Source organism: Monodelphis domestica, chromosome 5, assembly GCF_027887165.1.
Source record: "Monodelphis domestica isolate mMonDom1 chromosome 5, mMonDom1.pri, whole genome shotgun sequence".
NCBI classification, from domain to species: Eukaryota; Metazoa; Chordata; class Mammalia; order Didelphimorphia; family Didelphidae; genus Monodelphis; species Monodelphis domestica.
Window position 1 is genome coordinate 12284469 of NC_077231.1, and position 25122 is coordinate 12309590.

Here is a 25122-nt window from a genome sequence, read left to right on the forward strand (position 1 = left end):
GTTCCTTGGGACTGTAACCAAGTGTTCCCATTAGTTAGTCACAGGGGATTCACCCAACATGCCAGGGGCCTCAAATCATAAGGGATTGGCAGAGCCTTCGGGTTGTCTTGTTCCTCATTTCTTACTGCATGACTGGCCACCTTCCTCGTTTCATACACTCCCCTGTTCCTTCATTCTTCTAAGTCTGCTGTGAGATCTTTGTTTTTATTCATCAGAGAGAGCCCTCCCTGGCCAGGAACATTGTACCAGAAGGATATTGGTATTGAAAAGTGGGCTTTTGTTTGGAGGTGAAGTTTGAGGGCAGCTTTGCAACTTCTTGAAGGTATCCAGGTCCTTCTTTTCCTCCCTTGGCCACTGCTCTCATTGGTCTCAAATGCACAGTCTCCCATAAACCCTACAGGCTGACCATCCAACTTGGGGGTCTTACGTTGGGCCTTAGGACCTTTCAAAAATTTTTTGGATATTTTGGCTATGTGTTTCCCCATAATTGGTTTCCTGTGTGATGTTGGAAAAGCAAAAGTAGGATGGGAGCAAGTTAGGGAAAGCCTTGAATGTTGAGCCAAGGAGCTAGGGAACAGCCACAGGAGGCTGCAACTATTAGTGAGAATAAGACATGCCATTTTGTTGGTAGTGAGTTCACAAGAGGGCCACAGAGGGAAGGCTGGTTGAGGTGGGAAAAAGAGACAGATCCCCTCAAGAAGCAGGGAAGGTGAGGGGGAGTCAAGATGGCGGCCTAGAAGGAGCAGAAGTTCAGACCTCTGAAAACCCTTCCTTACCAATCACAAACTGAATGCTCCTAGGGGACTGAAAACCAAACTTAACAAGACAGAGACAAAGAACCCTCCTGCTGGACTTAATTCAAAAGGTACGCCCCCCGAAAAGCCGGAATCCGAGAACACTTGGGTTTAAGGGGAAGACAGAAGGAAGGTCCCAGGACCTATCCCCCCTCCCACCCAGAGCACTGAGATTCCAGCAGCAGCGGGAACTTCTGGGCAGACAAATGTGCTGGTCTGAAGGGCAAAGCTTGAGAGCAGGGCTGGCCAAGTTCAGAGCGTCCAACACAGACGGCAGGGAAGGAGCTAGAGAGGGAGCATAGACCTGGCAGCCTTGCCAGAGCTTTGGAGATCCTCCATTTTTGCTCCAGCCTTCCAGGAAGTTTAGGACTCAGCCCAACTAAGCTGAACTTAATCCCATCAAAAGTCTCTAGAACTCAGGGAAGCCCAGGCTCCCCACCCATCTTCATTGACTGCTGGACTTTAAGCCAATCAAAAGCCTCCAGAGGACAGGGAAGCTCAAACCCCCAACAACCCTCCCCCAGAGACTACACCAAGAGATCTTCTGTTAAAGCTCCAAGAGGGGAGACTGATAGAAGCCCCCCAAAACAAAAAAAATGAGAGGAACAAGAGCACAGACAAATACAGGGAGTAAAGAAGGGGTGAATTTGAGCAAACAACAGAAAAAGAAGAAAGAAACTACAATAGACAGCTTCTACTCAGCAAATGGAACAGAGGGGGAGAGATCAGCAAACGATAAATCACAAATCCCAGCGAATTGGATGCAGGCTGTGGAAGAACTCAAAACACAACTAAGAGAGGCTGAAGACAATTGGGAAAAGAACTTAAAAATTAAGATAAGTCATCTGGAAACAGAGGCATTTGAACTAAAACAAGAAAATAGTGTCTTGAAAGCCAAAATCAACCAGTTGGAAAATGAGGCAAAGGAGATGAAAGATGAGGCAAAGGAGATAAAAGATGAGGTAAAGAGGATGAAAGACGACCATCAAAGAAAATAGGACCAGAAGGAAAAGGATGACCAAAAGCCAAAGATGAAATCCAATCTTTAAGAACCAGAATACAACAACTGGAATTAAGTGACCTCACAAGGCAGCAGGACACTATAAAACAAAACAAAAAGAATGAAAAGTTTGAGGAAAATGTGAAGCATCTCATTCACAAAACAGAAAATTTAGAAAATCGTTCAAGAAGAGACAATTTAAGAATCATTGGACTACCAGAAGACCACGACAAAAGAAATAGCCTGGACATAATACTAGAGGAAATTATTCAGGAAAACTGTCCCGATATCCTAGAACAAGAGGGGAAAGTGGAGATTGAAAGAATCCACAGATCACCCCCTGTATTTAATCCCCAACTGACAACAACAAGAAATGTTATAGCCAAATTCAAAAACTATCAGATCAAAGAAAAGATATTACAAGCTGCCAAGAAGAAGCCATGGAAACACAGTGAGGTTAACACAGGATCTGCCTGCATCCACACTGGAGGACCAAAAGGCATGGAATACAATATTCCAAAAAGCAAGGGAACTAGGTTTACAACCAAGAATCAAATACCCATCAAAACTGACTATATTCTTACAGGGGAAAGTATGGTCATTCAACACAACAGAAGAGTTCCAAGCATTCATAAATAAAAGACCAGACCTGAACAGAAAATTTGATGTCCAAGCACAAAACTCAAGAGAATCATCAAAAGATAATTAAAAAAGAGGGGAAAAAACAAACAAAACAACAACAAAAAAATTTTTAAGAGACTCAATAAGTTAAAATGATATGTATCCCTATAAGAAAAGAGGTCATTGGTAACTCTTAAAAACTGTTGCTATCACTTGGGCAGCTAGAAGAATTACACTTAGAGGGAACAGTGACAAACTGTATAGGATGAAAGGACAAGACATAAATAGGTATATAGATATATGCATGCATAAATACATATACATGTGTGTGTATATATATATACATATGACCAGAGCTAAAAAAAAGAGGTTAATACTAAAAGAAATGGGAAACAGACAGTAAAACCATATTAGTGGGAGACTTAAACCAACCATTATCAAATTTAGATAAATCAAATCAAAAAATAAATAAGAAAGAGGTAAAAGAAGTGAATGAAATCTTAGAAAAAATAGAATTAATAGACATTGGTAACTCTTAAAAACTGTTGCTATCACCTGGGCAGCTAGAAGAATTACACTTAGAGGGAACAGTGACAAACTGTATAGGATGAAAGGACAAGACATAAATAGGTATATAGATATATGCATGCATAAATACATATACATGTGTGTGTATATATATATATACATATGACCAGAGCTAAAAAAAAGAGGTTAATACTAAAAGAAATGGGAAAAGAAACAAATGGGGGTAAATTTATATGTCACAAAGAAGCTCATGGCGGGAGGGGGGAGAACATTGATACACTGGAAGGGTAAAGAGGTTGGAGATAGGAAATACTCAACTCTTACGTACTTTGAAACTGACCCAAAGAGGGAAGAACAATTTAATCCATTGGGGAAGAGAATAGATTTGTGCCATATAGGGGAGTAGAAGGGGTAAAAAACAGACTGGTGGGGAGGGAAGCAGTACAAGGGAGGGAGAGGGTGGGGGGGGAAAGTTTAAAAAGACTACAGGGGAAAATAAGGGAGGGAATAAGAAGGGAGGGGGGGTAGAAAGGGAAGTAAAATAAGGGGGGAAACTAGGGGGACTGACTATAAACAAACAGTGGTGTAGAAGGAAATAGTGAAAGAAGAAAAGGCATAACCAGGAGTAGAAATCAAAATGCTGGGAAATACACAGCTATTAATCATAACTCTGAATGTGAAAGGAATGAACTCACTCATAAAATGCAAGGGAATAGCAGAGTGGATTAGAATCCAAAACCCTACCATATGCTGTTTGCAAGAAACACACATGAGGAAGGTAGATACAAATAGGGTGAAAGAGGATGGAGCCAAATCTATTGGGCATCAACTGATAAAAAGAAGGCAGGAGTAGCAATCATGATATCTGACAAAGCCAAAGTAAAATATATCTAGTAAAATAAATCTAGTTAAAAGAGATAGGGAAGGTAATTCTATCCTGATAAAAGGCAGTATAGACAACGAGGAAATATCTGTACTCAATATGTATGCACCAAATGGCAGAGCATCCAAATTTCTAAAGGAGAAACTAGAGGAGCTCAAGGATGAAATAGATAGAAAAACTATACTAGTGGGAGATCTGAACCTTCCTCTATCCGAACTAGATAAATCAAACTAAAAATAAATAAGAAAGAGGTGAGAGAAGCAAATGAAATCTTAGAAAAATTAGAGTTAGTAGACATATGGAGAAAAGTAAATAGGGACAAAAAGGAATACACCTTCTTTTCAGCAGCACATGGTACATTCACAAAAACTGACCATGTATTAGGGCACAAAATCATTTCAACAAGTGCAAAAGGGCAGAAATAATAAATGCAAGCTTCTCAGACCACAATGCAATGAAAATAATAATTAGTAAGGGTACATGGAGAGATAAATAAAAAATTAATTGGAAATTAAACAATATGATTCTCCAAAACCGGCTAGTCAAAGAACAAATCATAGAAACAATTAATAACTTCATTCAAGAAAATGATAATGGTGAGACATCCTTTCAAAACCTATGGGATGCAGCCAAAGCAGTACTCAGGGGGAAATTTATATCCTTGAGTTCATATATAAACAAATTAAGAAGGGCAGAAGTCAATGAATTGGGCATGCAAATAAAAAAAACTAGAAAGTGAACAAATTAAAAATCCTCAGATAAAGACTAAATTAGAAATCCTAAAAATCAAAGGAGAAATTAATAAAATTGAAAGTCAAAGAACTATTGATTTAATAAATAAGACTGGAAGCTGGTACTTTGAAAAAACAAATAAAATAGACAGCCTAATTAAAAAAAGGAAAGAAAAAACCAAATTGACAGTATCCAAGATGAAAAGGGAGACCTCACCTCAAATGAAGAGGAAATCAAGGCAATCATTACAAACTACTATGCCCAATTATATGGCAACAAATATGGCAATCTAAGTGATATGGATGAATACTTACAAAAATATAAATTGCCTAGACTAAAAGAAGAAATAAATTACCTAAACAACTCCATATCAGAAAAAGAAATTGAACAAGTCATCAAAGAATTCCCTAAGAAAAAATCCCCAGATCCAGATGGATTCACAAATGAATTCTATCAAACATTCAAAGAACAGATAATCCCAATATTATACAAACTATTTGACAAAATAAGCCAAGAAGGGGTTCTACCAAATTCTTTTTAACGACACAAACATAGTACTGATTCCAAAGCCAGGCAGGTTAAAAACAGAGAAAGAAAACTATAGACCAATCTCCCTAATGAATATAGATGCAAAAATCTTAAATAGGATACTAGCAAAGAGACTCCAGCAAGTCATCACAATGGTTATCCACTATGATCAGGTAGGATTCATACCAGGAATGCAAGGATGGTTCAATATTAGGAAAACCATCCACCCAATTGACCATATCAACAAGCAAACTGACAAAAATCACTTGATTATCTCAATAGATGCAGAAAAAGCCTTTGACAAAATACAACACCCATTTCTATTGAAAACACTAGAAAGTATAGGAATAGAAGGGCCTTTCCTAAAAATAATAAACAGTATATACCTGAAACCATCAGCAAACATCATCTGCAATGGGGATAAACTCAAAGTCTTCCCAATAAGATCAGGAGTGAAACAAGGATGCCCATTATCACCTCTATTATTGAACATTGTACTAGAAACACTAGCAGTAGCAATTAGAGAAGAAAAAGAAATTGAAGGTATTAAAATTGGCAATGAGGAGACCAAACTGTCACTCTTTGCGGATGATATGATGATTTACTTAAAGCATCCTAGGGAATCAACCAAAAAGCTAATCGAAATAATCAACAACTTCAGCAAAGTTGCAGGATACAAAATAAACCCACATAAGTCATCAGCATTTCTATATATCTCCAACCTAGTTTAGCAGCAAGAATTAGAAAGAGAAATTCCATTTAAAATTACTCTAGACAATATAAAATACTTAGGAATCAATCTCCCAAGACAAACACAGGAACTATATGAACACAACTACAAAACACTCTCCACACAATTAAAACTAGATCTAAACAATTGGAAAAACATTGATTGCTCATGGGTGAGATGAGCTAAGATAATAAAAATGACCATCCTACCCAAACTTATCTATTTAGTGCCATACCCATTGAACTACCAAAAAACTTTTTTACTGAATTAGAGAAAACCATAACAAAGTTCATTTGGAAGAACAAAGGATCAAGGATATCCAGGGAAATAATAAAAAAAAATACAAAGGAAGGTGGCCTTGCAGTCCCAGATCTCAAACTATATTACAAAGCAGTGGTCATCAAAACAATTTGGTACTGGCTAAGAGACAGAAAGGAGGATCAGTAGAATAGACTTGGGGTAAATGACCTCAGCAAATTAGTCTATGACAAACCCAAAGACCCCAGCTTTTGGGACAAAAATCCATTATTTGATAAAAACTGCTGGGAAAATTGGAAGACAGTGTGGGAGAGATTAGTTTTGGATGAACACCTCACACCCTACACCAAGATAAACTCAGAATGGGTGAATGACTTTAATATAAAGAAGGAAACTAAAGGTAAATTAGGTAAACACAGAATAGTATACATGTCAGACCTTTGGGAAAGGAAAGACTTTAAAACCAAGCAAGACTTAGAAAGAGTCACAAAATGTAAAATAAATAATTTTGACTACATAAAATTAAAAAGTTTTTGTACAAACAAAACCAATGTAACTAAAATTAGAAGGAAGCAACAAATTGGGAAACAATTTTCATAACAAAAACCTCTGACAAAGGTCTAATTATTCAAATTTATAAAGAGCTAAACCAGTTGTACAAAAAGTCAAGCCATTCTCCAATTGAAAAATGGGCAAGGGACATGAATAGGCAATTTTCAGTTAAAGAAATCAAAACTATTAATAAGCACATGAAAAAGTGTTCTAAATCTCTCATAATCAGAGAGATGCAAATCAAAACAACTCTGAGGTATCACCTCACACCTAGCAGATTGGCCAACATGACAGCAAAGGAAACTAATGAATGCTGGAGGGGATGTGGCAAAGTAGGGACACTAATTCATTGCTGGTGGAGTTGTGAATTGATCCAACCATTCTGGAGGGCAATTTGGAACTATGCCCAAAGGGCGATAAAAGACTGTCTGCCCTTTGATCCAGCCATAGCACTGCTGGGCTTGTACCCCAAAGAGATAATGGACAAAAAGACTTGTACAAGAATATTCATAGCTGCGCTCTTTGTGGTGGCCAAAAATTGGAAAATGAGGGGATGCCCCTCAATTGGGGAATGGCTGAACAAATTGTGGTATATGTTGGTGATGGAATACTATTGTGCTAAAAGGAATAATAAAGTGGAGGAATTCCATGGAGACAGGAAGTGATGCAGGGTAAGAGGAGCAGAAGCAGGAGAACATTGTACACAGAGACTGATACACTGTGGTACAATCAAACATAATGGACTTCTCCATTAATGGCTTTACATTGTCCCAGACCAATCTGCAGGGATATATGAGGAAAAAAAAAACTATCTTCAAGGATAGGACAAACTGAGGGAGTAAAAACACCGAGAAAAAGCAACTGCTTGACTACAGAGGTTGAGGGGACATGATAGAGGAGAGATGCTAAATGAGCGCCCTAATGCAAATACCAACAACAAGGAAATGGGTTGGGAGCAAGGACACATGTGATACGGAGAGGAATGGCTTGTCGGCTAGGGGAGGGGTCGAGGAAAAGAAAATGATCTCTGTTTCCGATGAATAATGATGAAAATGACGAAATAAAATAATGTTTTAAAAACAAAAAAAAGAAAGAAAGAAGAAGCAGGAAAGGTCCATGTGGCATAGCCATAAGGAGGTGCTCAGGAGGTCATTTTTGCCCAAGCATTTTGGACCATTTCTGTCTTTGGTGCTATGGAATTTCCTGGGACATAGATCCAAAGCTGTTGTTCCCACTTCACAGAGGAGGGAACTGAGGCTGGGAGAGGGGAATCTATGAGGGGTCCCATAGCTAACAAATGTCAGTGAGAGGGTTCAAATCTGTATCTCCCTGACTTCCAGTCAGTATGAGGCTACCCTGTGCCCCTTCAGAGCTCTTCCTGGAAGATGATGCCTTAGTCACCAGGCCAGAGTACAGGTGGTGGTGATGGCTGAGCCAGTGCCACAGATTTCAGAGGAAATCTGGCAATAGGGGAGGAGCCCCAGGGCTGGAGATGGGCAAATGCTCCTGTTTTGTTTTATTTTTTAAACCCTTAGCTTCCATTTTGGAATCAACACTGTGTATTGGTTCCAAAGCAGAAGAGTGGTATGGGCTAGGCAATGGGGGTTAAGTGACTTGCCCAGGGTCACACAGCTGGGAAGTGTCTGAGGTCATATTTGAATCTGGGACCTCCTATCTCTAGGCCTGGTTCTCAATCCCCTGAACTACCCAGCTGCACCCCCCCCCCAATGCCCCTGTTTTCAAAGAAAGGAAGAGAAGAGACTAACCAGGGACATTCTAGTAAAACAGTGCTGGATGACCCTGAAGGCTGATTCCTCAGGGAGACCATCTGCCTACTCTAACACCCAACTCTGGCCTGGATACTCTCCTGGTAGATTCTCTTGATCTGATTCCCCTGGATGAAGGCATCCTCTCCACCAGACACCTTCCTGGAAACCCTGGCATGAATCTCTCTTTGAGATCTCCTCTTGGTCCACCTTCTGATCCAGAGGGGCCGAAGTGAGAGGATAGAGAAACAGATATCTTCCAGAAATAGCTCCAGTGTAGAAGCGGGGCAAGGATGAACCCTGGGCCAGAAGGGCAGCCAGGACACTCCCTTACTCTCCTCTTCCCCTTGGGTTGTGACTCCAGGAGATGGCCATCATGGTCTCTAGGTCACCTTCCTTTCTCCTGCCTTGGGGACTTATGTCCAGATACCAGGGGTCTTCCATGGGCCCCTTAACTGGATTTTGTCTTCTATGAATTTCTGGCATCAATTCATCACTAAACTGGCTGCTTTTGGATGAGACGATGAGTTCTGGCCTTGGAATCCAGATGTCTTGAGTTTAGGTCCTGTCTCTGACACCCCAATCAGGTTGTCCTCTGAACTATCCTCCGAGGGGACATTGCCCTAGCTTTGGGGAAGGAAGTCTCCTTGCCTGGGAGTTCCCTGTGGCAGAGGGTCAAGAGCCAGGCCCAACCCTTTCCTTATTATTCCAAATGGATCCTGAGACTGTTGGAGACAGAATTTACCATGATGGAGAGAAACGTCCATACTACACTGAGGTAGACCGAGGTCTAGTTGGTTGGCTGAATCCAAAGAGGATTCACCAAATTTTCAATGGAGGCTTCCGGAGGTCTCTAGTGGGGTGCTCCTGGGATCTAGTCTTGCCATTCAACACAGGATGAGCCAGGAGGCTGCAGAGGCTACCTCCCAGAAGGGCTGCTTTCATACAGAGGCGCAAGGAGGCGATCTGGGAATGTGGGGTCTTGGTCAATCCCCTCTTTTTTACAAATGAGGTAACTGAAGCCCAAGAAGCCACCCAAGCAGTAGTAAGGGGCCAAGGCATATTCTGAACCCAGGCTCTTGGACTCCAGAGTTCTTTCCACTGAACAATTTGGATGGAGACTTAGATAGCCTCAGGCTTGTTTCCCAAAGAAGAGGACACCTGCTGTACCCCAATGGGCCAGAAGTGGGGGGCCAATTCTTTCTATCTCGGGTTCATCATATGGGAAAGTCTGATACTTGGGTTAAGAAGACCCTCTGACCTCCCCGAAGATAGGGTGATCATGAAGATCAGAGCAGGATAACTGCGTGTGTGACCAATATTAGAGGGCAGCTCCAAACACTACCCAAGAAAGTGGGGCGGTCCTTCTGCTTCCCTGTCTGGGAGGGCTGCAATCTGCACCATTGGGCAGATCACCTTCATGGGTGAGGATTTACAAAGCCCTCTAAAAGTCTCTGGTCTGTGGGGCGGCTGGGTGGCTCAATGGAGAGAGAGCCAGGCCTGGAGAAGAGAGGTCTTGGAGTAGTGAGCTCTCTGTCACTGTGAGTGTCAAGCACAGCCTGGGATGCTGTGTGTCAGGGAGGTGATAGCCAGGACTGGTGAGGTCCCTTGTCACTCTGACGCTTTAGGACATTAACTCTTGGGGTACAGCCAGGTAGCCAGGGCTGACTCGGGCTTTAAGAACTCCAACAGGAGAGTCAGAAATCACCTTTTTTCCATGCAGGAATTCCTGCTGGATTCTAGCTGGATGGAAGGGTGTCACCCAGATGCCCATCTGCACTCCCTCAATCTCTGGGCTTCTCCTAGCTCTTGAGGCAGGAGGCATTTGATCGAGTGTGAGCGAGCCTGGTAAGGCCCAGGATCAAAGGCAGGCAGCCCCGAGCAGGCCCCTCCGACTCTCTCTCCAGGGCCGGCCTTCTTCCTGGGCTAAGACCTCGGTCCCATCTCCTCCCAGCAGGCACCTGAAGCAGCGGCCACCCCCGAAAGCTGGACTCCCGAGCTAGGGGGATACGTTTGAGGCTGCCCCTCCTCCCGAGGGCTCCAGGCTGGCTTGGCTGGGCAGGATGTAAATCTCCCTCCCCAGGCCCTGTGGGGAGGGAGGGCATCTGCTTCCTTCCTCTACCCTAAGCAAAGGTGCCTCGGTGTGGCTGCCACGGGTCGGGGTGGGAAGTGGGACCCCAACTGTAATCAAACTTGGAGAGACTCACCAGGTTTCCTCTTTTGTTTTTAATCTTAATCCTAATTCTTTTTATTCTTGTTTTGCAAAACTTGAATGTGTTTAAAACTTGTTTTTCTTGCAAGGCTGTGGTCTAGTTAAAAGGAACAGTGGATGGGAGTCAGAAGCCCCGAGTTCGAATACTGGTTCTGTTAGTGGCTCTCCCTGTGACCTAGAGGAAGTTCCTTTCCCTCAAGGAATCTTCAAAGTTTTCCTCTTTAAAAAAAAGGGGGGGCTCCAATGAGAGGCTTTCTAAGGCTCCTTCTAACTCTTGAGGTCTAGGGTTCTAATGGCAGTTCTCTTCTTTTCCCAGGGCGTTACTTGTGAAGTTTTAGGCCTTAGCCCTCCTCTGCCCTTTCTGGCTTTGACCGTTGGGCATCTCCTCTCTCTCTCTACCAGGAAAGCTCTGTCGGGCGGAAATGAGGCCCTCCCTTCTGGCATGGAGGAAAGATGGGGGAGCAGCCCAGAGGCTGAGTGATGGCCTGGCACCCCTGAGCTGCCTGGACCCGGTGGCTGCTTTCGAGGGACACTTCTGCTGGTCAAAGGCGATGCCATCCATCAGACTGAAGAGGGGAGGAGAGAACAGGAAAGAAACGGCATCTGTGACTTCCCTGGGGGTTTTAGGGTTCCTCTTCCCAGATGATCAAGGCAGCTCTTCTTCACAGCACCTCAGAGCTTACCAGCGGGTGACCTTGGGCGGGTCACTTCCCTTCCCTAGCCTCAGTTTCCTCATGTGTAAAATGAGGGTAATCAGAGCCCCCCCCCCCCATAAAATGACATACTGCTTGTCAAAAGCTCCGCATCCTTTAAAGCACTGGGGAAAGTGAGCTAGCATCATTGGTTTAAGTTCTTGAACAGGTGGGACAACTACAGATAATGGGCTGGCGCACTTGCCACTGGCCTCACCCCTATGCCTTGGTCCTCCAAATGCCCATTTCCTCTGTAGCAGGAAGCATACTGAGCCCTCAAGGACCGGGCCTGACATCCCCGCCTCCTGGGCCCCGATCACCACTCCTCTTTCCCTAGAGTATTTCTGTGGGTCCATCAACAACCATTTGTTAAACATTGACAGTGCGGGGACAGAGGCCCAAGTGGAAATCGCCACTGCCTCTCCTCAGGGGGCTTCTCTGAGGGAAACAGCCCTAACGCACGTCAGCAGACGCTCTCTACACACGCGTGATCCCACAACCTGTGTAATACATACACGTGCCACACACACAAAGTGATGCTGGGGTGTAGGTGGGAGAGACGGAAATCGGGAGGCACTTCATGTTAGACAACGTGATTAGACATTCTACGAGGGGAGGCTTGGAAGAAATGCGGTCTAGCTTATCCAGTCATGTCCAGTTCTTCGTAATCCCATTTGGATTTCCTTGGCAAAGACACTGGGGCGATCCGCCATTCCTTCTCCGGCTCATTTTACATATAAGGAAACTGAGGCAATAGAGTTAAGTGACTTGCCCAGGGTCACACAACTAGTAAGTGTCTGAACTCTGGTCTTTCAGAGTCCAGGGACAGGGCTCTGTCCACTGTGCCACCCAGCTGCCCATTCCAGGGAGGGGGAGGCACGGAGGTGGGACACTGCATGAACTGGCCTTGGCTGTCCTGTTTGATCAAGGGCAGGGCAGCCTCTCCTCTTTCTTTTTCATAACCGCCCCCCACCTCCGACTGGGCGGGACCAGGTACTGACCCAGTGACTATCCGGGCATGGGAAGTGAGCCATGGAAACAACAGGCTTCTCGGAATGCCAGCCCCATTTACCTGCCACCTTCTCTCCTTTATACTCCATTGCTGTGGAAAAAAGAGAAGGGTCAGTGCGCACGGACTTGTGGACGGTGCTGAGGTCCAGGGGAGAATCCGAAGAGCCAAGCCCCCCTCCAGAGGCCCAAAGCATCACGACTACATGCCACCATCATCGGGCGCGGACGTGGCAAAGGGGAGGCTTGTCTTCCTCGGTGACCACGATGGGTGTCCCAGCACAAGTCACCGTGCCGGTCAGGGGAGCAGGGGGGAAAGCAGCTGACCCTGTGCCCTGGCGAGGGCAGATCTTCCCTGCTCCATCTCTGGAGCACGCCACACCGCCCTTGGTGGCGACCCTCCAGCCCTCCTGGCAGAGTCTACATAGAAAACAGATTCTTCTCTGAGAGCAGCTGTGCGCGTGCGTGTGCGTGTCCTCGGAGGAATCTGACCTTGCCTCCTCTCAGGTCACTGGCAAGACCAGCGTCCAGCAGGAGGGCCACGACAGCCCTATGGGGACAAGGTCAGGGGAGAGCGAGAGCCCGAGGTCCCCGAGGTCATCAGCTAGCTTCTTTGTGGCACAAAACCATCTCCCTCTTCTGGAATCTTCTTTAGAAAGAAGGCAAGCAAGCCAGGGGGCATTTCCTGCCTTTCCCCCTCGGACCAGGTGGCCCGGAAGCCTTCTCCCCATATGAGCCAGGCTGCGCTTGTTCCAGGTTAATGAAGAAGGCTTGTTTGAACTTCCCAATGAGCGGCTTCTCTTTACTTGGGGATTTCCTGCAGAATGAATGTATCCCTAAAAGGAGGCTTCATGCTCTTGTGGCTTGTGGAAGACCCCACATTTCCTTTTTCAAATCACAGGAAGAGGAAACTTGATCAACAACGCTGGGAAGAAGGAGTCTCCAGGCTTCCATTCGCCGGCCCGAGGATCATACTGACTACTGTCAGAAGGCATTCAGTGACTAGTTCAAGTGTGGGTCATCAGTGCTAGAAGTGTGTGCCTAGGCAGGTGCTTGAGCAGATGATGAGGTGATGACGGTGCAGGAAGTTTCTGGGGGGGAAGGGGAAAAAGAGGCCACGCCTCAAAGCCTGCATACTGGCACACAGCTCTGTTGCCCTGATGCCCGCTCCCCCACTGCAAAGAGAAGTCACAGCTCATGGTGGCAGGAGAGCTGGGAAGACAGGGGAAATTTGGGGACTGCTGAATGAGGGGTGGGAGGCAGGAATGAATGGATATTTAAGATAAAATAGTTTAAAACAAAACATTTAAAAAACTACCAGTGATACATTGCATTGTTTCTGATACATAGGAATTCTCTGTTCCATTCTACAATCACCATGAGTGATAATAAAGAGCCTCAGCAGACACATCTATAGCACCATCCTGTTTGCAAAACACTTGACAGACATGAAGTCTTAATAGCCACCCATTTTATGGAAGAGGAAACTGAGTCTGAGAGAGGATACATGACTTGCCCAAGGTCACACAGTGAATGTCTCAGGTGGAATTTAGACCCAGGTCTACCTCTGACTCCAAGTCTATCCCCCCCTCCACTATTCCCCATTAAACAAAGAGAGGGGGCAGGAACTGAGGTTGGGTGATTTTTACTCTAATGGATATTATGCTACCAGAATGCTACTCCTTCCCTTAAACCACTGGTTTGTCTTCTATCATTTTTGGTATAATGGTTGTCCTTTGGCAAATACATAAGAGCTGTGCCTTTCTCAACCAAAAAGTGGTCACAGGAGAGGAAAAAACATTTCTTAAGACAATTACAAACGATTAACCAGACTGGGGAATTAACCAGACTGTTCCTAAGCACTCACTAGTAACAAGAGAAAAGCAAACCAGAACTATTGGAGGAAATGACAATGATGATAAAAGGGAAATAGGCTGTGGAAGGTTCAGGGCACTAATGCATTACTGGTGGAGCAGTGAATTGGGCTAACCATTCTGGAAAGCAGTGTTAAGCCAGAAACTGACCAAAGTAGCTCTCGATACTCTTGGACCAAGAGAGTCCACATGTACCAAAGAGCCAGGCATATACCATAAGGAAGTCAAAGAAAGACCCCCCCCCCCCCCCCCGAGACTCCTAAATACACCTGAGAGCAAAACAAAAGCAAAAACTAGAAACAAAGGAGATGCCCATTGATTAGGGAATGGCTAAACACATTGTGGTCCCTGAATGTAATGGAATATTGCTGGGCGGTAAGAAATGCTACAGTGGCTAGGTGCTGCAGCGGATAGAGCACTAGATCTGGAGCTGAAAAGATTTGAGTTCAAATCTTATCTCAGACACTTAAGAGCTAGTTGACCCCAGGCAAGTCACTTCCTCTTGTTTGCCTCAGTTTCCTCATCTGTAAAATGATCTAGAGAAGGAAATGGCAAACCACTCTGGTATCTCTGTCAAAAGAACCCCAAATGGAGTCACAAAGAGTTGGACCTGACTGAACCACAACAATAAGAAATGATGCATGTGAGCAATACAGGGAAGCCTCGGGAGACTTAGGTGAACTGATGCGGAGGGAAGTGAGCTGAGCCGGGAGAATAATAAACAAAGACTGACAAAGGAAATGGAGAGAACCAAAGAATTAAGCTGGGAAGTCAGACAGGTCAAGGCCTGAGTGTAATTTTTAAAGAATAATGGGGTCTAGCTCTGAGTCCAACCACATTGGAAGGCTAGTGCTCAAATTCTCCCTCTGCTCTGCCCCTCCCGGATCCCGGAGGCCTCAGCTTCTTCTAGAGAATGCCCAGGCTGGAAAAGAGCTGGTCAGCCTGCTCAGACCCCTCCCTCCTAGCCCCGGACACCTACTGGGTTGTTGCTGGCTTTCCCTGCCAGGATGACTCTGGCCTTGATCTTGTTCATGTTAAAGTTCTTTAGGTAAGCTTCATAAATTCGCTTGGCAAGTGACTTGAGGTCGGCAATTTCAGAGTCTTCCAGATCGTGTTCGCATGTAAGAATCTCTGCTTTGAGTTTGGCTTTCTCAGACCTTGGCATTCTCCCAAAACGGATGGCTGGGGGAAAGATCATGGAGAAACATGAACAGAAATGGAAATAACATCCCAAGGAAGAGGCTTGGACTTCACAGGAGAAAGCCTCGGGGTTGACTGACCCATTTATGGTGGAATCAGGCCATTGCTAAAGATGGACAAGGGAGACAAAAGGCCCTCTCCTCTTGCCATTTCGCTCTGGGTTCTAATGACAAGATCCAGGTGAAGGTAAGTGAGAACTTGGGAAGGCCAAAGGGAATGGGCACTCAGTAAGCCCCACTGTGTTACACATATCACGAACATCTCAATAGAAATGGAACATGGAGGCTCTAGACATTAGAGATGGACTTAGAAAAAGAGGCCGACTCAGCCCAGAATGCTCTTTATTGAAATGGCAGAAGAATCCTTAGGCATTAGCCAGGGATTCTCAAGGTATGGCAGATGGTGCAGGAGGTTGTCGGTCTCAAGGAGAGGAGGTTTCAGTGGCTCTGGGGCGCAGCTTACCTGATTTGTTCCCCTGCAGGGAGCAGATGTCCAGACTCTCCCGACAGCCGGGCAGGATGTCTAGGACCAGAAGGCTGGGCTTTGGAAGCTCCAGAGGACGATGTTCCAGGGCTCTCCCCAGGAGGGATTGTGTGCAGGGGAGAGGGCAGGGCTTGAGGGCATATCAGGAAAGAACTGGGGATAAACCCCCAATCTCATAAAACCTCTTCTAATCTGCTCTAGAATATGGGAAATGTGTGCAACAGTGGCTGCTTTGTCCCTCCATATGGCTTATTCCTCCTCTTGGACATGTAGTGGCTTCCCCCCACCCCCACCCCCAGGGACTTCTCCTCCTCCTGCCCTGGGGCTGAGCCCCCAAAGGGGGCCCCCTATTCCTACCCCACAAACTAGCTCAGGTTGCTAGGCAGCCTTGTCCATCTTAGTGAAATTGCTGGTACGCTGACCAGTCTTCCAAAGCCGTGGCCTCCTTCATTTTCCCAGAAGCTTCTCGGCCCAGTTCTAGGGAGGGCCATCTTCTAGGCCTTGGAAGCAAATTCAGAGAGGACAGAGACTGGGAGGCCCTTCGTTACCCTTTCTCTGGGACGCTTCTTCAATGAGATCCCCCTACTCCCATCCTCAGGCCTCTGAATGAAAAGCCCATCATGGCTATTAAGCAGTGAGGAAGAACCACTCAGCAGGACCCCCCAAAAGCGATCCAAAGAAACCGCAGTCTAAGAGGGAGGACAGAAGGGGAGGGAAGAACAGGAGAAATGGCGGGGATGGAAAGGGGGTGGGCCAGAGAGAGGAAGGGTGGCCTTACCTACCATTGTGTGACATTCCCACTGAAAGGCACTTCTGGAAACGGCAATATTGACACTTATTACGGTTCTTTTTTTGGATTTTACAGCTGCGGTCACACTTGTCATAGGCCAGCTTAAGGCGAATGGTCCTCCGAAAAAACCCCTGGGAGAGATTATCACATGGCTTAGTACCGGCCAGGAATGATGCCTCAAACCCCAAGCCAAGGAGCCACTTGGTCCTTTCCTGGTGCCTCAGAGGCCCTCTGCTTCCTTTAGGAAGCCCAGACCTCTTCGGGGTGGATCCCCACAGAAGGGAGCAGCCCTCAACCTTTTATAAGCATGGAGCTAAGGTCTGCCAGCTGCTGGGGCTCTAACATGGACCCTGAATGTGGCTCTCCTTCTGGCAATGTGGCGATGACAAGCCTCCCTACGTGTGGGCTGGCTGGGCTTTGAATGACAGGTCCCGTTCCATTCCCAAGTCCCAAGAGTCCAGAAATCTGATGCTGGCACCTCACTGGGGTGTAGAGCCTTTGCTGGCAAGTGCCTGCTGGCCGTGGGCCTCTGTAGGGAGCTCCTCACTGTCCGCTTAAAGTCATCTTAAAGGAAAAAACCTCTCCTTTAAACAGTTCTGATCCATGGGAAGACTCTCCCAAACATTCACCGGTACCCAGAGCGAGTGTGACTTCTGGTCCTCGGACACAGCAGCCCGAGCCCAAGGGTGGGAGCGACAGAGCCTCTTTCTCCTCCCACAGTCCAATGCCTGCCGGGACATGCCTGGGAAGATGTCCATTGAAGGGTAGCTGCTGCCCTTCCGGGAAAAAGACCCCAGCACAAGGAGCAAGCAGCCCGGGCACTTCCTTCCCCGGTGAATTCGGCCCCAGGCTGATGCTGTGTAATCAAACCCTGGATACTTGCAGGGCCTGTGAAAGCCTCCACACAGATCCTAACCCTTTCCTCACACAGATCGCAGACCCTGGACTAGCCTCACTAACCCCCGAGAGGTCACAAGGGCAGTCATGGCTTCAGACACAACAGCTCAAATTGGCCCCTGGGCTGCCAGTGCCGGGCTTGCAGGGCCTCAGCTTCCCCCTTGATGGAGAATAAGTGGGTGCTCCAAGCTCTCCGGAGGAAGGGCAGTTCTATGAGCCCCTGGATGGTCAGTGGGACCCTAGTCTTCCTCTCTCCCATGACCATTGGACAGGCTCTCCAAAGGAAAGGGGAGCTCCATGAAGAAAACACCTCCAAAAGCGGGATTTCTGACAAGCCTTCGGAGGCAGATGGAGTAAGGGAAAGTGCCAGATGCCAGGAAGGCCTTCTGAAACCCTCTAGTCTCATCCCCTTCCCTGGAGCTGAACAGACAGAGGAACAGTCGCTGGCAGGGCCTAGCCCCGACCCAGACCCGGGCTGAGGCTCTTCCAGTCTTCATCACACGAGGGAGAAGACCCTCCTTGGACAGAGGGCCAGGCTCGTGCTCCGGGAGCCTCCTCTCTCACCTACCTTACATCCTTCACAAGCGTGCACACCATAGTGGTAGCCTGAGGCTTTGTCCCCACAAATCCTGCACTCGATGTTTAAGGTCGTGGTAGCAGAGTCTTCGGCACTGCCCACCACTGGGGTGTAATTCACAGAGGAAGGGCTGGACGCCGGGGAAAGGGTGTCTGAGAAGAAAGGAAAGTCTGGTGAGTGCTGGAAGCCACAGCATTCCGGTGCCCGGAGAAACGTAAGAGTGCTTCCCCAGAAAGCTTAGGGAGCCCCGGAAGGAGCGGAAGCGGCCTCTTGGACCTTTGCAGAAGCCTGTGTGCACACTCAACACTCTGGCTCTGTGTGCGTGTGTACACGGGCACCTTCCTGGGCACCCTGGCTACTGGGTGCCCTGCAGGGTCCAATGAAGGAGAAAACCAATAAAATAAGCATCAGTAAAGAGTCCTTGCCCTCAAGGAACTTACAGTGCAATGGTGGGGGGACAACCCACAAACCCTTACAGAAGCTGGAGCTGCAGGAGGAGAGGCGTCAGGCCCACCAGCCCAAGGAGCCCCTCGCTTGCTCCCTATGGGCAGGAACAGAGGAAGCCTCTGGAGGCACAGGAGAGAACAAGCCTGAGCAGCCAAAGGACCCCTGAGGGCTGCTTCCTCCCTTCTGACCGAGGGCGCCCCATGAAGGAGAGGCAGGAGACCCTTCCTCCTCCCAATATGTGGATGCTGAGATGACTTCGTAGGTAAGAATGCCAAGCACTCCCTTTCTCCGCCGCCTGTGGCCCCTTGGCCTAAAGCAAAAGCCCCCTCCCTGTCAGCTGACTCTTTTTACTGAGGCCATGAATTGGGAGGCCAAGAGCTGTGCAGGTCTCGGGCTCTGCGTCCACAGGGCGGCTCCACTTGGGCCCATTCCTATCTTCCCTCACTCCCACCCCTTGGGGACTGGAGGCTGCCACCCAGGAAGACACTTAGCGAACAGAGACTGTCAGAGTTCCTGTCGGCCCTCCTCGAAAGTCTCGGCCACGTGCATTTGTACAAGGTTCTTCTAGACTGGACGGAAGCTCCTTCAGGGGCCGGAACATTCCTCTGCCCCTCTATCTCTGCATCCTGGCACAGAGAGTCAGTGCTCGGCTGTTGATGGACTCGTTATTAGGCAAAAAAGATGTGTGAAGACCACAGGTTTCCAGGCTCCCCATACCTCTCCCTAGGCCACGTGGCTGTATAACCTTCAAGGATCCCTCCCCCATCAATAACTACAGTAACTGGCTGGGATGGGAGAAATTTCCCTTTTCCCAGCCTCCCCGATTCCAAGAGGAAGCCTCCGAATCCCGGGGGGCGCCATGAGGAAAACATGAAACTTCATATTTGCTTTGAACAAACCACCTTCACTCTCCAAGCCTCCAAGGCTTAACCTTTGGCAAAAAGTAAATAGACTTTAGACAAGGCCCCTCTCTATAGGCAACTTACATCATTTTGAGAAAACAGTCGAACAAAAGATCTGATTAGGTAGGAAACCAATTTAATTATGCGAGAGAAATGACTTTTAAAGGAGCCTTTCTCTTGGAAACTGGCCTCCCAGCTTACTGCCAGCAAGGGAAACTGGGAGGGAGAAGCTGATTGGCGTGACCCAGAGCAAAGTGGAATACTAATTCTAAGATAAGGTAAGGGTTCTAAAAAAAAAATTTATAGGGATTTCTCTCTCTCTCTCTCTCTCTCTCTCTCTCTCTCTCTCTCTCTCTCTCTCTCTCTCTCTCTCTCTCTCTCTCTCTCTCCCTCCCTTCCTCCCTCACTTCCCCTTGGTGTCCTTCATCCTCTTCTCTTCACTTTCCATCCTACTTTCTTTGGTGATTTCATCACCTCCCATGGATCTAATGACAACTTCTAGGCTAATGGTCTCCCTCCCCAGGCCCTCTCTCTCTCTCTCTCTCTCTCTCTCTCTCTCTCTCTCTCTCTCTCTCTCTCTCTCTCTCTCTCTCTCTCTCTGTCTCTCTCTCTCTCTCTCTCTCTCTCTCTCTCTCTCTCTCTCTCTCTCTCTCTCTCTCTCTCTCTCTCTCCCTCCCTCCCTTCCTCCCTCACTTCCCCTTGGTGTCCTTCATCCTCTTCTCTTCACTTTCCATCCTACTTTCTTTGGTGATTTCATCACCTCCCATGAATCTAATGACAACTTCTAGGCTAATGGTCTCCCTCCCCAGGCCCTGACTCTCTCACCTCTGGGCTCTCCTCTCCAAATGCCTTTCAGACATCTCAAGCAGATGCCAGTAGGCATCTTACACTCAATATATCCAAAACAGAACTCAATCTCTTTCTCCCTAAACCTTCTTCCTCTCCTACTTTCTCTATCACCGTGGAAGGAAACAGCCTCTTCTCAGACTCCCTGACTCAACCTAGGAGTCATCCTGGTCTCCTTGCTGTTTCTCACTCTCCATGTCCCAAATGGTGCCAAGGTCTGTTGGCTTCACCTCTATATGCCCCCTTCTCCCCTCTCCCACCCTGATACAGTCCCTCATCACCTCACTCTTAGACTGTCACAGGCATGGGAGTGGGGTTGGTCTGCCACTCCAGTCTACCCTTTATTCAGCCTCTAAAGTGATTTTCCTAAAGCCCAGGTCTGAACATGTCCAATGGCACCCAATTGCCTCCAGGATTCAATGCAAACTTCTGTCTGGCACTCAAAGCTCTTCGTAACCCGGCTCATCCCTTTCCAGTCTTCTTACACCTGACTTCTGGACACATACTCTGCAATCCAGTGATTAAGCCCCTTTAAGTCCTGCCTGAAATCCCATCTTCTACAGGCAGCCTTCTCCAACCCCTCCGTGAACCCTCTGCTCATGATTTCCTATTTATCCTGCCTATGGCTTGCTTTGTACATACAGGAAGACTGTAGTCTCTCCCATTAGACTGTGAGTTCTTTTTTGTAGCCTGACACATGGGAGGTACACAGTAAAAATTTATCAACTGATTGATTTTGTGTCCAGTGAAATGGTTCTGTCTGAGAACAAAAGTCTAAACAACCCTGCCAAAAATGAAACCACTGACCGGTAATGATGGACCCATCAGATCCTGGACCACTTCCCAAGCAATGATAGTCTGCAAAAGTGAATGCCCCGGAGCTGTCATCCCCAATGGACTGTGAGATATCCTGGATGCTCCCCATCTCTTGGAGGAACTCTTCAGAAAGTGGACTTTCCAGGTCATCATCATCAAGTGGGGAAAGGGGGCAGATCTGGCTCTCGGTGTCTACCATCTTGGCAAAGTGATGCTGGACCCTTTATAGGTCTTTAAGCTGGAAGATAAAAAGGGAAAAAAATCATTTGAATAAAATCAGATACACATCGTAGCTAGGCAGCTCAGTAGATAGAGAGCCAGGCCTGGAGACGGGAGGTCCTGGGTTCAAATCTGGTCTCAGACACTTCCTGGTTGTGTGAACCTGGGCAAGTCACTTAGGCCCCATTGCCTTCCCCTGACCATTCTGCCTTGGAACCAATACAGAGTATTAATTCTACAGTGGAAGGTAAAGGTTTAATTAAAAAAAAAAGAACATTAAAAATTAGATATGCTATTTGGCTAACACTGAATAAAATAATGTGACTTTTGATTCTTAATAAGGAAACTCAAATCTATCAGAATAATTATAAGCATGATCATCATATGTATAGCTCCTACTATGTGCCAGGCACAGGGGCTAAGTAAGTGCTCTACAAATAATATCTTATTTGATCCTCATATCACTCTGGAAGGTACGTACTGTTATCATCTTTTACATTTTACAGTTGAGGAAACTGAGGCAAATAGTTAAGTCACTTGTGCAGGGTCCCATAGCTAGTGTCCATGCGTGGATTTGAACTCACGTCTTCCTGACTCTAGTCCCAGTACCCTATGATGCCACCTTTGTTGTTTAGTTGTTTTAGTTATGTCTGACTCTCGGTGACCCCAGTTGGGATTTTCTTTTCTAAGATACAGGAATGGTTTGCCATTTCTTTCTCGGGATAGGGAGGTAATGAAACTGAGGCAAATAAGGTTAAGTGACTTGCTCAGGGTCACACAGCTAGGAACTGTCTGAGCCTGGATTTGAACTCAGAAAAATGAGCCTTCCAGGCTCCAGCCCCAGCACTCTATTCACTGCACTCCCCAGCTGTCACAATGAGAAATGCTGGGAGCCCTTGGGGGAAATGACCTGTGTTGGCGACTGAGGAAAGGAAAGCTAGGCGTAGTCTGACACGCAGCCTAGATTTTGGCAGAGCAGACTTGAGAGGGTTCAGAGCAAGGACAGGCTGCCTAGAATTCTAGAGGGCAAGGGATTATTCATAAACTTGGATCTGGGGAAAAAACGACATCTTTATTTCCATATAAGGATTTGCTTTGTAAGCCCCAGGCTTTACCTGACTGCCACAGGAAGGGTCAGGGACCCTCCCCATAGGGGAAGTCAGTCCACATTGGTGTGTGTGTGTGTGTGTGACCTCCAGAATGAAATTCAAGACACAAAAGGAAATATTCCAATGAAGAAAAATAGCACTGTGGTCTGAAGAGACCCAGCAGGCTCCCCAAACTCCCCACTGCCCTAGCTTTTCAATAGATGCTGGCTGCAAAAGCGGGTTACTTGTGACTGCTGACTACCTGGGATCTCTGGCAGATGGTGGAAGGTGGGTGGGATGTCCTTGGCCTGGGCCAGTGCAGTGAAGAGAGAAGAGTGTTGGACAGCTCCAAGCCGGGGAGCTTGACTTGCATCCTTTGGAAAATTCTCGAACCATCATGAAAGCTACAGCAAGTGGGCATCTTGAAAGGACAGTGGGGATTACCCAGCTGGCCTAGTTTCAGCAGGGAGGGGGGGCCCTGCCAGACATGGTTCCCAGAATCTCCTCTGATAAAGGACTTCTGCCCATTCTAATGGGAAAGCGAGAAAGGTGTGGACACGATTAAATGGATTTTAGACTGGTCAAGTGGCTGGGTGGCTATCCACAGATCATTGTCAACTTGACAAGAGGTCTCCAATGGCTTGGCTTTGCTGTTGAACATTTTTTATCTTGGACTTGGACAAAGGCTCATCAAGTGGGCAGACACAAAGAAAGGGTTTCATTCTTCAAGTTAATTAGGCTAAGAAACTATTACAAAGGAGCAGCTAGGTGACTCAGTGGATTGAGAGTCAGGCCTAGAAATGGGAGATCCTGGGTTCAAATCCAGTCTCATATACTTCCTAGCGGTGTGATCTTGGGCAAGTCACTTAACCCCTATTGCCTACCCCTTACTGCTTCTTCTGCCTTGGACCCAATGCAGAGTATTGATTCTAAGACAGGAGGTCCAGGGTTATATATTACTTATACATTTCCCTTGTTAGATCTGACAACTGAGTTGTTCATAGACATTTAGCAAGTTTTTGGTGGAAGGATATTCCATGGGCTACTTTTCATTTCCCATCTAAGAGGCACAATTTAATTCCTGGTAAGTATTTGGAACTCTGAGGTGGCACAGAAGATAGAGTGCCAGACCTAGAGTTAAGAAGACTCATCTTGACCTAAGTTCAAATCTGGCCTTAGGTATTTATTAGCTGGGTGACTTTGAGCAAGTCATTTCACTCAGTTTGCCTCAGTTTCCTCGTCTTTCAAATGAACTAGAGATGGAAATAGCAAGTTACTCTAACTATCTTTGCCAAGAAAGACCCATTGGAGTCACCAGGAGCTGGACATGACTGAAAACAACTGAATAATAACACATTAGGACTTAGACCTGGAACCAAAGAATTTGGGTTCATAGCTGGGCTCTTCCAAGTGATGGTAGGTGGGCCACCTCTTCCACTCTGAGCCTCAGTTTCCCCATATGTCAAATGAAGCTATCCCCATAATTCCTACATCAGAGGATTACTCTGAAGAAGGCAGTGGACAAACTAAAGTGCTAATGAAATGGACGTCATAGTTAGGATCCTGAGCATCTTGACCATGCTTAAGAAGGACGGGAGTGGACACACTGCCCCTAGCCCTTCTGTGCAGGGTTTTGCACCTCAGCTTGGTGCCTGGTTAGCAAATGCATAAATTGAGGAAAAGATATTCCAACCACAAGATGTGGTCATGAAGTATTCCTCGAAAGCAGCTGCTGAGGCAAGGAAGAGGTTAAACCCCTTGCCATCTCTAGCTCCCAGCTGTCAGCCACATACTTGAGCCCAATAAAAAGCACCTGCCAGGGGCCAAGGGCCATAATATGTTCTGGACAGGCTGGGACTGGTAGCACCGCCCCCGCTGCCCCTCACCCCCTATCCCGCCCCACTGCTGCTGGGAAGAACTTTGTCCCTAGGACCCAGCAAGCAGGGTTCCATAGAACTATCTTCCTGGTAAATCCCAGGCACTCAAGTTGACCTGACTTAGGAGGAAAAAGAGCATGGAGAATGGGCCTAGAGGACTTTGGGGTCAGTGTCCAGCTTACTATTTCCAAGAAGTTACTGTTTGCTTTTGAAAACTGTCCTTTCCCCTCCCCACCTTAGTTTGTGGGGACTGACTCTTAAAAAAAGGTTTATTTTAAGCTTAGGAAAGAGGTAAATAAAACCAAACCACAAAGTTGTCAGGAGATAATGTCTTGTACTTTGCTCAGAGAGACACTGGTTTCCAAACAGACCATTTAGCTAACCGGCTCTTTCCAGCTCCCAGCTAAAGCTGATAACAAGCAGTTGACTTGGAGGAGATGAGGGAGATATCTGCCAGGAGGTAGGCAGGCAGCCATCTCTGGGAGAGGATATGGAAAAAAGGGCAAGGATCCAAACACCCTAGAAGCTAGGGGCCATGCTAATACTTCTGGAGGGCTTTGGACCAATCAGCTTCCTCCACCTTTTCAAGGCAGTTAAGGAGCACTATGGTACCCAGAGGGAGGTATAGTGCCCTGGAGATTTCAAGTCCAACCTCAGTCGCTTACTAGCTGCAGGACTCTGGGCAAATTACTTAAGTTTCTCTGCCTCAGTTTCCTCACCTAAAAAGTACCTCCCTCCCAAATTGTGAGGATCAAAAGAGCTATTATTTGTAAAGAGTCTTACAAATGCCATCCATTATCAT

The 25122-nt window shown here is 46.7% G+C and overlaps 1 protein-coding gene across 6 annotated transcripts in view; it reads right to left on the reverse strand.

Annotated features, from left to right (window-relative positions):
• PPARA (peroxisome proliferator activated receptor alpha) overlaps positions 1-25122 on the reverse strand; it is a 75834-nt gene that overhangs the window by 24599 nt on the left and 26113 nt on the right. For all 6 annotated transcript variants that reach the window (XM_056797613.1, XM_056797614.1, XM_007502623.3 and 3 more), the window contains exons 2-5: positions 21128-21374; positions 18117-18277; positions 16644-16782; positions 15158-15360 (exon numbers count right to left, since the gene is read on the reverse strand). In XM_056797613.1, the coding sequence (XP_056653591.1) occupies positions 15158-15360; positions 16644-16782; positions 18117-18277; positions 21128-21335 (711 nt within the window). In that variant the 5' untranslated portion in view covers positions 21336-21374. The remainder of the gene's footprint in view (positions 1-15157; positions 15361-16643; positions 16783-18116; positions 18278-21127; positions 21375-25122) is intronic.